We start from the raw sequence: 12,845 nt of genomic DNA, 5'->3' as shown, positions 1-12,845 counted from the left end.
AGCGACAGAGGTTCTAAAACACGATAGATTGCTGTCGATAAATGTCCTGGAACTACGTGAATTTTACAATGCACTACATGCTTCGCTTTCAGTCTGACCACGGGCAGTCAGACAACGCAACGGCAGTTGCATACAGAGAACAAAAAAGCCGCATGGCAATGCGGCAGGTAACTCCAATCCTCAATGGCTCAGAACACCATTATGTGAAAATGTCAAGAGATTATTCCGTGAGTGGACATCTGTTAGACAGATGATCTCACCCGTCAGAATTTGGATCCTGAAAACTGGACATTAAATCCAGAGGTGTTTCATATGTGAGTCCACAGAAGGGGGTTACCCTCAGGTATACATGATGGTATCTCGCCACAATTACAAAAGCTCAGTATGTGTACAAAACAACAGATCACAAGGGCAGTGGCGGTGGAGTCTCTCACATTCATGTGGTCATTCAGCATCGTGTATCTGGCTCCACCATTTTCCGCTGCTCTCTCTCTCTCTCTCCGTTGTCAAAACGGATCATAAGACAGTTCGTCACAGTCATACTGATGGTATCTCATGTGTGTCGGAGAAGTTGCTTCTCGAATTTCCAAGGAATACTTGCACACGATCTTGGGCCGCTCATAATACGTCCAACCTGGTACATCAGGGAACGTTTTTTTACCCATAGTTACCTATGTACCTATTACCTATGTACCGCAGCTGCGGTTGATGGGGTGAGGGTTCAAACCGCCCTCTTAAGAAATAGAGCATTACAGTGTCGGTTATACCAACCAGGTTACGAGCTAGTAGACCGCTTAAGGCAGCTCATTATTACAAAATTTCGTGTGCTTACATAAGTCGTAAACCTCGGAAGTTTCCGACATCATCCTTCAAGTTATCCGTATTCTGTTAAACGGGGTGGTATGGAAAACTGCGTTTACTTGCACGGAGGGTGCAGGTATCTGTGTAGTAAACTTATCTTCAAAGACGTTTGTCTTTATTGCGTCTGTACACACCGTTATACAAGGTGTCACCAAAGTTCAGATTCTATTTATCTCACCTACAGCGCCAGGTGGCTTGAGGTTGGGTTCAGATTTCTTACAGTTTTCATATTTTGAACCCTTACAACAAATGGGGATTAAGTTTCTCACTTTGGAAAACATTTTTATTCTAGCCTTGGCTTCGGCAAGGGTTTTGTTTTCATATTTGGGTGCCTTGTATTCCAAGCCACCGTATTTGAGTTTTCTCATGACAAAGCAGATCTTCGGACGAATTCCGCTTTCGTATTCTTCACATCAATATACCAATAGTGGTTCCTGTGTGGACAGCACATTCTAGAATTCTGAATGTGGTACACGCATTACGCGTTTATATATGTCCCGAATGTCTACAGTACGTGATATCAATACGTTGTTTGTTCTCTGTGATTCTGCCAACTGGGGTTAGCCAGTTTCTCAGCAGACATTATCCAGTGGGATAATAATAATGACTACAAGTCAGGCTTACTTTAAGGCTAAGTTACAATCGCCTACGTCAGTAATAGCTCATCCCACAGGTTCTGTGGGAATGTCAGACCCAGCGGGTCGTGGAGCGTCTACGACGCGGCTACATAGCCGTGCACGTTTACACGTTATGAATGGTGGCGCCATCAGCATCTAGCTTTGGCCTGCCTACTGTTACAAGTATCAAACAGCTCTCCCGCCCACGAGGGAAGCTTTGGTACGTCCCAAGAGTACTCCAGTGACCCCTAGTGGATGATAAAGAAAATAGGATTTTGGTACTTACCAGGTAAATCCTTTTCTTTGAATCCATAGGGGGCACTGGACGCCCACCCAGAGCAGTTTTACCTGGGTTGTTTTAAGCTCAAGGGAGCTTAGGGTAACAAGTTTTACTTGATTGATATTAAGCTCAGAGGAGCTTATGGTAACACATTTTCACCGATTGGTTCAAATGTTATGGTGTCAACTGTTTAGTTGACAGTAAGGTTATGGGTCAACATTGTGGTTGTCCGTTATGTTATAGGTATTCTCCATTGTCAACCTCTCTATATAGTTCCTGTTCGCTCAGTAAAAAACACTGAGAGAGTACACTGAGGTACTCGGGGATATGGAGGGGGGGGAGAGTCCTAAATTTAAATATTCAGTGCCTTTGTTCGGCTACGCCCGTCCATATCCCAAGAGTACTCCAGTGCCCCCTATGGATTCAAAGAAAAGGATTTACCTGGTAAGTACCAAAATCCTATTATTAGTGGGGACCAGCCTTGGGCAGCTGGAATATTAGTGGGGACCAGCCTTGGGCAGCTGGAATATTAGTGGGGACCAGCCTTGGGCAGCTGGAATATTAGTGGAGACCAGCCTTGGGCAGCTGGAATATTAGTGGGGACCAGCCTTGGGCATCTGGAATATTAGTGGGGACCAGCCTTGGGCATCTGGAATATTAGTGGGGACCAGCCTTGGGCAGCTGGAATATTAGTGGGGACCAGCCTTGGGCAGCTGGAATATTAGTGGGGACCAGCCTTGGGCATCTGGAATATTAGTGGGGACCAGCCTTGAGCAGCTGGATTATTAGTGGGGACCAGCCTTGGGCAGCTGGATTATTAGTGGGGACCAGCCTTGAGCAGCTGGAATATTAGTGGAGACCAGCCTTGGGCAGCTGGAATATTAGTGGGGACCAGCCTTGGGCAGCTGGAATATTAGTGGAGACCAGCCTTGGGCAGCTGGAATATTAGTGGGGACCAGCCTTGGGCAGCTGGAATATTAGTGGGGACCAGCCTTGGGCATCTGGAATATTAGTGGGGACCAGCCTTGGGCATCTGGAATATTAGTGGGGACCAGCCTTGGGCAGCTGGAATATTAGTGGAGATCAGCCTTGGGCAGCTGGATTATTAGTGGAAACCAGCCTTGGGCAGCTGGATTATTAGTGGGGACCAGCCTTGAGCAGCTGGAATATTAGTGGGGACCAGCCTTGAGCAGCTGGAATATTAGTGGGGACCAGTTTTGGGCAGCTGGAATATTAGTGGAGACCAGCCATGGGCAGCTGGAATATTAGTGGGGACCAGCCTTGGGCAGCTGGAATATTAGTGGAGACCAGCCTTGGGCAGCTGGAATATTAGTGGGGACCAGCCTTGGGCAGCTGGAATATTAGTGGGGACTAGCCTTGGGCATCTGGAATATTAGTGGGGACCAGCCTTGGGCCGCTGGAATATTAGTGGGGACCAGCCTTGGGCCGCTGGAATATTAGTGGGGACCAGCCTTGGGCCGCTGGAATATTAGTGGGGACCAGCCTTGGGCATATTGCTACAGATATATTGTAATCATGAGGTCAGTGGTGTTTGGGTTACATGAAAGCATCATATGGTTGCAAGCTTTAGCGGGGTATTCAATTGTTTGAAAAGTCAGTTGAGTGTCTGTTTTTTCATGTCTATTAGATAGGAAAAGGAATACCCCAGACTTAATTGTCATTAGCGCCAGTAGGGTACGCTGGCTGGCACTGACAGAGGCAGGGAATCTCAAATAACCTCACAGCACTGGGATCTAACTCATTTTATTTAGGGCAGGAAACACCTAGTATTGTTTACCTGTGTGAGAGGTAATTAGTATATTTACTTTGCTCTCATCCCTTTAGTCCTGAGAGCTCGTCCTTACACACACCTTATTTGCTAGAGCTTATTGCTTTGTCTTACCACAACTGTGCGATCTGTGGTCCTAATGAAGTAATAATTTGTGTAGGTGCTCGGGAAGCCAGTGCTCTCCGCAGTAATTACCGGAGTCCGCAGCCAGCTGTGCGCGTTATTGTATGTTACATCTTCAGCGTACAATGCAGCAATTTGTGCTTTGTTCTCTTCCTCCAGCTGTCATTATCGGCCCGGACGGCCAGCCTTTGACGGTGTACCCTTGTCATATATGCGGGAAAAAGTTCAAGTCTCGGGGTTTCCTGAAGAGACACATGAAGAACCACCCGGATCATATGATGAAGAAGAAATACCAGTGCACGGACTGTGACTTCACCACCAACAAGAAGGTGAGTTTTCACAACCACCTGGAGAGCCACAAACTGAGCAGCAAGATGGACAAGTCGCACGAGTTTACAGAATACACCCGGAGGTACCGCGAGGCCAGCCCGCTCAGCTCCAACAAGCTTATCCTGAGGGACAAAGAACCCAAACTCCACAAGTGCAAATACTGTGACTACGAGACGGCCGAGCAGGGTCTTCTGAACCGCCACCTGCTGGCGGTCCACAGCAAGAACTTCCCCCACGTGTGCGTTGAATGCGGAAAGGGCTTCAGACACCCTTCCGAGCTGAAGAAACACATGAGGACACATACGGGCGAGAAGCCGTACTTGTGCCATTTTTGCGAATTCCGCTGCGCTGATCAGTCCAACTTAAAAACGCATATTAAAAGCCGCCACGGGACAGACTTGCCCTTTAAGTGCGAGCAGTGCCCCCAGGCCTTCACGGACGAGAAGGAACTGTTACGGCACACCGAGCTCTTTCAGGGTCACAAAACGCACCAGTGTCCCCATTGTGACCACAAGAGCACCAACTCCAGCGACCTGAAGCGGCACATTATATCCGTCCACACTAAGGACTTCCCCCACAAATGTGAGGTGTGCGAGAAAGGCTTTCACCGCCCCTCGGAACTGAAGAAGCACAGCGAGTCGCACAAGGGGAAAAAGATCCACCAGTGCCGACACTGTGACTTTAAAACCTCCGACCCGTTTATACTAAGCGGCCACATCCTCTCGCTGCACACAAAGGACTTGCCTTTCAAGTGTAAAAAATGTAAGCGAGGGTTCAGGCTTCAGCCGGAGCTGAAGAAGCACATGAAAACGCACAGCGGGAAGAAGGTCTACCAGTGCCAGTATTGCGAGTACAGCACGACGGACGCGTCGGGATTTAAACGTCACGTCATCTCAATACACACAAAAGACTACCCGCACCGCTGCGACTTTTGCAAAAAGGGATTCCGCCGGCCGTCAGAAAAGAATCAGCATATAATGAGGCACCACAAAGAGGCGATGATGTAACTGCGTAGGGACACGTGCCTCGTTAACAACAATGTACGAGAGAGCGCAGTTAACCCCTTCACTGATGGGAAAGGCAGCTCCCCCCTTCCCCCTCATTCTTCTTATTTGCACTTTGTTGCTTAGTCCTCATTAGTGAAGGGGTTATTCCTCTTGCCAGGAAGCCTTGTTCCTAGGAACCCTTGTTCCAGTCAAAGGTCAGAGAATGGAAAATAACTGCTACTCCAGATGGGAGAGATAGAGGGGCAGCCTGTGATCCTGTAACCGAGGAACTACAAGTCCCAGCATGCCCGGTCAGCAGCAGGCTGCCCACCTGAGCTATGGATATTGCCGGGCTTTACTGGCGAAAAGTCCGATTATCGGATGGAGTATAAAGTATTTCTATAAAGCGTTTACAGAGCTGCTAACGCCACGGTGTTATATAATACAGTATTTCGAGTAGCCGTCTTCTAATACGAAGGTCAAATACTACAAGATAAGGTGCTAGAAAAGCAAAATTGTGTACAGAAAATCCCTTTTTATCTGGTGTTACAATTGAATGTTGTTTGGTAGGGACAAGTTATATTGTATGTATGTATGTATGTGTGTGTGTGTGTATATATGTATGTATGTATGAGTCCGATGCTTTTTTTTTTTTTTTATCTTAAAAATATATATAAATGTTATATCTATAGATGGAAGATTATACCCGTAATGAAAATGTAGCACTTTTATTTCTGATGAAACGTCTGTTGCGAGTGCGGTTTGTGTCGGGAGAGGGTCATTAAGCGTCACCCTGGCCGCTAGTGGGAGTATTTATATCAGTCCGTCTGTACATCCATGCTGTGACGTACCCATACAGTATTTAATCATTACAGTGTTGCCACTACACAAGTTTACAGTCGCCCGTAATTAAATTTGCATCCCTTTAACAAATAGCGCCGTGCGTTCGCATGCTGCAGGCCAAACGGCTTCAGACTAAACAAGCGATTTCATAAAAAAAGAAAGAAAATATCCTTTAATGATGACTTGTATTTTTGAATGTGGTCTTTTTAGATCTGTGTTAAGTTGAGACTTGTTTGCACTCTTGTACACAAAACTAAAATAAAGGCATCACAGAAGTTTGTTTCTCTGTCCTTCTGGGGGTATAGCGCAGGCCTGGCTGACCTGTGGCTCTCCAGCTGTTATGAAACTACAAGTCCCAGCATGCCTTGCCGCAGTTTTGCTATTAAGGAATGCTAAAACTCTGGCAGGGCATGCTGGGATGTGTAGTGTCACAACAGCTGGAGAGTTGCAGGTTGACCAGGCCTGGTGTAGAGGTCTTCGTGAGGAACAGGCGCATCAAACTAACCTGGTTGTAGATAAGTCATCCCCTCTACATCCCGTCCATCCCTCTCAGCCAATCGAAAGTCAGATTGATTTATATGCCCATGGCGTGAGCAGCGAAAGTTACAGGAGCAGCTTTTTGAGTTTTTTTCGTGGCTTGCAGTAGTCTCCCCTCGGTGGTTGTGTCCTGCTTGCAGGTCCAGTGTGCAGTGGAGAAGGGTTGCTGGGTGTTTTTTCTGCCTGGTCTTGTCCCCACCATAGCCAAAGGAAATTGTCCTCTATTGCAGAAGTATAACCATTCCTTGTGCTGCATGTCTAACCGCCTTATGTTCCACTGTTGGTGCATTATGGACCTTAACTCGTTTCTCTTGGCATGTGGACTTCAGGTTCCTCTTCTGGAAGGTGTCTTTTCTGTTGGCCATTGCTTCTGTAATGGGTGTCCAAATTAGTGGCCCTTTCATGTAGATCCCCATACTTGGTTTACCAAAAGGACCATGCAGCGTTGCAAACCGACCCCTCTTTTAAGCTGAATGTGGTGTCCAGGCTTCACTTAAATCAGGACATTGTAATCCCAGCATTGCGCTACAATTCAGCTTCAGGTAGTAAAGATGACTTTTCACTACCGGATGTGATTTGGGCCTTGAGGAGCTATATGGATAGAGGAAGACGGACAGTCTTGTCATCTCATATGATGCTCACAAACAAGGTTGACCAGCGATGAAACAGTCAGTGGCCAAAAGGATCATAGCTACCATTTGTCAAGCGTATATCTCAGAACAGGTCGCTGAACGGATTATTGTCTCATTCTACCAGATCGGTGAGCGCCTCTTGGATGGCTTGACACGGTCGGTGGAGTAGTTGTGTTGGGCGGCCACCTCGTCCTCCATTTACACATTTGCTAAATTTTAAAAGTTCTCTTTGCCTGCAGCTTGAGATGCCCGTTATGGGCAGAAGTTTGGCGCACAGTTTTGGCTGAGTGTACGTTCCCATAGGTGCAGCTTTGGCTGGTAGTATCCGCCGGATAGGAGGAGAGAAGAGAGGATTTTTGGTCCTTACCATTAAATCCATTTCTCTTACTCCATCTGGAGGATACTGCGCTCCCTCTTGTTGTACGCTCTGCGTTTGTTCCTTCTCGAGTTAAGTGTCTGTTTGTTCAGAGTCTCCTACATGCTTGAAGTTTAAAACAGACTTCCGGTTGGCTGAGAGGGGGGTTGACGGGGCGTAGAGGATAGCGTTTAGCTACACCCCATCATTGCCAGTGTCCCCCAGATGGAGTAAGAGAAGCAGATTTAATGGTGTAAGAGAAACAGATTTAATGGTGAATGTCAAACGTCCTCCTCTATAAATACATTTTTTTTTACTTTACCTCCCCCCAAAAGAAAAAGCTCTTAGAAGACCCCCCCCCCCCCCCCTCAGGCTTATGTGGCTGTAACTGATTGTACATGTTGTAAGAATGTTGTTCCTGTTACCGTGAGATTATTAATGTGTTAACTCATCACCATGAGCAGAAAATAAAGAGAAACTCTTGCGTCGCACCTGTTTGATTTGAGGTGTATCGGACGGACTACTAGAGACGACACGAAGCACAAGTGTACAGCAAAGATCTACCGATAGTGTACTCTTCACTTTACCACTGATTGCCAGAACAGTAACCTGTATAACCCACGTGTTTGTATATTGATAATATTCTTAGACGTTATTCATGGTCACTTCAAGCACCGTAGATTTCTTACAGCAAACGGAATATCCTCTATAATCCACTCACATCACAGTTACTAATAACCGTATATTCTCCGTCAGAGTACTGCTGCCACTATAGTACAAAGGCCTTATGTAGAGTACGACGCGTTTCGCTAGGGAAGGCTGCAAATGAGGGCTGAAAGGAGACACAATGGTCGTAGTTTCCTCTGTGTCCTTATTACTGGCTCAGCCGACAAGTCCTGGGGATACAGAATAATAGTTGAAAAAGCAGAAACCTATTGGGGGAGGGCATTTGCTGTGCTACTGACCACACAGCAACAAGTGGGTTGGGTTTGGGACACTGGCATCCCAACAGCCTGAAATTCTGACAGGGTACTGGAGCAAAGAAACCCTAATTCTAACCCTCCCTCCTTGGTGCAGCCTAACCCTCCCCGCAGCCGAACCCTAACCCCCAGACCAACCACTCTAACCCTCCCCCTGCAGCCTAACGCCCAAACCAACCACCCTAACCCTTCCCCCGCAGCCTAACCCTAACCCCCAAACCAACCACCCTAAAACTCCGCCCGCAGCCTAACCCTAACCCCCAAACCAACCACCCTAACCCTCCGCCCGCAGCCTATCCCTAACCCCCAAACCAACCACCCTAACCCTACCCCTGCAGCCTAACCCCCAAACCAGCCACCCTAACCCTTCCCCCGCAGCCTAATCCTAACCCCCAAACCAACCACCCTAACCCTGCAGCCTAACCCCCAAACCAACCACCCTAACCCTCCGCCCGCAGCCTAACCCTAACCCCCAAACCAACCACCCTAACCCTCCGCCCGCAGCCTATCCCTAACCCCCAAACCAACCACCCTAACCCCCAAACCAACCACCCTAACCCTCCCCCTGCAGCCTAACCCCCAAACCAACCACCCTAACCCTTCCCCCGCAGCCTAACCCTATCCCCCAAACCAACCACCCTAACCCTCCGCCCGCAGCCTATCACTAACCCCCAAACCAACCACCCTAACCCTACCCCTGCAGCCTAACACCCTAACCCTCCGCCCGCAGCCTAACCCCCAAACCAACCACCCTAACCCTCCCCCTGCAGCCTAACCCCCAAACCAGCCACCCTAACCCTTCCCCCGCAGCCTAACCCCCAAACCAACCACCCTAACCCTCCGCCGCAGCCTATCCCTAACCCCCAAACCAACCACCCTAACCCTACCCCTGCAGCCTAACCCCCAAACCAACCACCCTAACCCTCCGCCTGCAGCCTAACCCCCAAACCAACCACCCTAACCCTCCCCCTGCAGCCTAACCCCCAAACCAGCCACCCTAACCCTTCCCCCGCAGCCTAACCCCCAAACCAACCACCCTAACCCTCCGCCGCAGCCTATCCCTAACCCCCAAACCAACCACCCTAACCCTACCCCTGCAGCCTAACCCCCAAACCAACCACCCTAACCCTCCGCCTGCAGCCTAACCCCCAAACCAACCACCCTAACCCTCCGCCCGCAGCCTATCCCTAACCCCCAAACCAACCACCCTAACCCTCCCCCTGCAGCCTAACCCCCAAACCAACCACCCTAACCCTCCCCCTGCAGCCTAACCCCCAAACCAACCACCCTAACCCTTCCCCCGTAGCCTAACCCTTTCCCCCAAACCAACCACCCTAACCCTCCACCCGCAGCCTATCCCTAACCCCCAAACCAACCACCCTAACCCTCCCCCTGCAGCCTAACCCCCAAACCAACCACCCTAACCCTCCCCATGCAGCCTAACCCCCAAACCAACCACCCTAACCCTACCCTTGCAGCCTAACCCCCAAACCAACCACCCTAACCCTACCCCTGCAGCCTAGCCCCCAAACCAACCATCCTAACCCTCCCCCTGCAGCCTAACCCCCAAACCAACCACCCTCCGCCCGCAGCCTAACCCTAACCCCCAAACCAACCACCCTAACCCCCAAACCAACCACCCTAACCCTCCGCCCGCAGTCTAACCCTAACCCCCAAACCAACCACCCTAACCCTCCCCACAGCCGAACCCTAACCCCCAGACCAACCACCCTAACCCTCCGCCCGCAGCCTAACCCTAACCCCCAGACTAACCACCCTAACCCTCCGCCCGCAGCCTAACCCTAACCACCAGACCAACCACCCTAACCCTCCGCCCGCAGTCTATCCCTAACCCCTAAACCAACCACCCCCCTGCAGCCTAACCCTAACCCCCAGACCAACCACCCTAACCCTCCGCCCGCAGTCTATCCCTAACTCCTAAACCAACCACCCTAACCCTCCCCCTGCAGCCTAACCCCCAAACCAACCACCCTAACCCTCCGCCCGCAGCCTATCCCTAACCCCTAAACCAACCACGCTAACCCTCCGCCCGCAGCCTATCCCTAACCCCCAAACCAACCACCCTAACCCTACCCCTGCAGCCTAACCTCCAAACCAACCACCCTAACCCCCAAACCAACCACCCTAACCCTCCGCCCGCAGCCTATCCCTAACCCCCAAACCAACCACCCTAACCCTCCCCCTGCAGCCTAACCCCCAAACCAACCACCCTAACCCTTCCCACGCAGCCTAACCCTAACCCCCAAACCAACCACCCTAACCCTCCGCCCGCAGCCTAACCCTAACCCCCAGACCAATCACCCTAACCCTCCGCCCGCAGTCTATCCCTAACCCCTAAACCAACTACCCCCCTGCAGCCTAACCCTAACCCCCAGACCAACCACCCTAACCCTCCGCCCGCAGTCTATCCCTAACCCCTAAACCAACCACCCTAACCCTCACCCTGCAGCCTAACCCCCAAACGAACCACCCTAACCCTTCCCCCGCAGCCTAACCCTAACCCCCAAACCAACCACCCTAACCCTCCCCCTGCAGCCTATTCCTAACCCCCAAACCAACCACCCTAACCCTCCGCCCGCAGCCTATCCCTAACCCCCAAACCAACCACCCTACCCCTGCAGCCTAACCCCCAAACCAACCACCCTAACCTTCCGCCCGCAGCCTAACCCTAACCCCCAGACCAACCACCCTAACCCTCCGCCCGCAGCCTATCCCTAACCCCCAAACCAACCACCCTAACCCTCCCCCTGCAGCCTAACCCCCAAACCAACCACCCTAACCCTTCCCCCGCAGCCTAACCCTAACCCCCAAACCAACCACCCTAACCCTCCGCCCGCAGCCTATCCCTAACCCCCAAACCAACCACCCTAACCCTACCCCTGCAGCCTAACCCCCAAACCAACCACCCTAACCCTCCACCCGCAGCCTAACCCCCAAACCAACCACCCTAACCCTCCGCCCGCAGCCTATCCCTAACCCCCAAACCAACCACCCTAACCCCCCCCTGCAGCCTAACCCCCAAACCAACCACCCTAACCCTCCGCCCGCAGCCTATCCCTAACCCCCAAACCAACCACCCTAACCCTCCCCCTGCACCCTAACCCCCAAACCAACCACCCTAACCCTCCCCCTGCAGCCTAACCCCCAAACCAACCACCCTAACCCTACCCCTGCAGCCTAACCCCCAAACCGACCACCCTAACCCTCCCCCTGCAGCCTAACCCCCAAACCAACCACCCTAACCCTCCGCCCGCAGCCTAACCCTAACCCCCAAACCAACCACCCTAACCCTCCGCCCGCAGCTTATCCCTAACCCCCAGACCAACCACCCTAACCCTCCGCCCGCAGTCTAACCCCCAAACCAACCACCCTAACCCTCCCCACAGCCGAACCCTAACCCCCAGACCAACCACCCTAACCCTCCGCCCGCAGCCTAACCCTAACCCCCAGACCAACCACCCTAACCCTCCGCCCGCAGTCTATCCCTAACCCCCAAACGAACCACCCCCCTTCAGCCTAACCCTAACCCCCAGACCAACCACCCTAACCCTCCGCCCGCAGTCTATCCCTAACCCCTAAACCAACCACCCTAACCCTCCCCCTGCAGCCTAACCCCCAAACCAACCACCCTAACCCTTCCCCCGCAGCCTAACCCCCAGACCAACCACCCTAACCCTTCCCCCGCAGCCTAACCCCTAAACCAACCACCCTAACCCTCCCCCCTGCAGCCTAACCCCCAAACCAACCACCCTAACCCTCCGCCCGCAGCCTAACCCTAACCCCCAATCCAACCACCCTAACCCTCCGCCCGCAGCCTAACCCTAACCCCCAGACCAACCACCCTAACCCTCCGCCAGTATCCTAACCCTCGCGGCATACTTACGTTCAGGATTCCGACCGCCAGGATATCAACTTCCCCAACAAGTATAATATCTTATAACAGTCCAGCGGGCAAAGAGGTGAAGTGCATTATGTTAAAGGTGTTTCCAAGAAGCTTTTTCTGAATAGGAGTTATTTGCAAATACAGAACACCCCCCACCCCCACCCCCCTATTATTTAAGTAATAATCACACTTCAAATCTAGAGGTTTTATTTCTATTTTATTTTACAGCGCTTTATATTCCACAGCAACATTTAAACTTCAGTAATAACCTACAAAATACAACAGTCTATAGAAAATATCCACCCACGATCCAGCAAGCATAAAGGAAGCTGTATACACTACGCATATACTACTCAGATGTAAGGTGTCCTATATACTCATGTTATACTGCAGCAGCGACGGAGGCCGGGAACACCTATGGCCGGAACGGATGCTATACCCTGTAATCAGGGGCTTCCCACAGAACGCGGGTTCCGGCAGCCAGAGTTTATTGCAGAGATTTCTGCAGCTTTCCTTTATCAATGCCAATGGCCAGCTGAGACCTATACGACATACACTCTTTGGTGAAGAATAAATGTTTTATAGGACATTTACATAAGTACCTTACA

The 12,845-nt window shown here is 51.0% G+C and overlaps 1 protein-coding gene across 4 annotated transcripts in view; it reads left to right on the top strand.

The window, feature by feature from the left end:
* The window catches only part of ZNF711 (zinc finger protein 711), a 126,469-nt gene extending 118,625 nt beyond the window's left edge, over positions 1-7,844 (top strand). For all 4 annotated transcript variants that reach the window (XM_063938394.1, XM_063938395.1, XM_063938391.1 and 1 more), the window contains one exon: positions 3,830-7,844. In XM_063938394.1, coding sequence (XP_063794464.1) covers positions 3,830-5,007 — 1,178 coding nt within the window. In that variant the 3' untranslated portion in view covers positions 5,008-7,844. The remainder of the gene's footprint in view (positions 1-3,829) is intronic.
* The last annotated feature ends 5,001 nt before the right edge of the window (positions 7,845-12,845 follow it).

Source organism: Pseudophryne corroboree, chromosome 8, assembly GCF_028390025.1.
Source record: "Pseudophryne corroboree isolate aPseCor3 chromosome 8, aPseCor3.hap2, whole genome shotgun sequence".
NCBI lineage: Eukaryota > Metazoa > Chordata > Amphibia > Anura > Myobatrachidae > Pseudophryne > Pseudophryne corroboree.
This window is presented reverse-complemented; position numbering and strand designations above follow the sequence as displayed.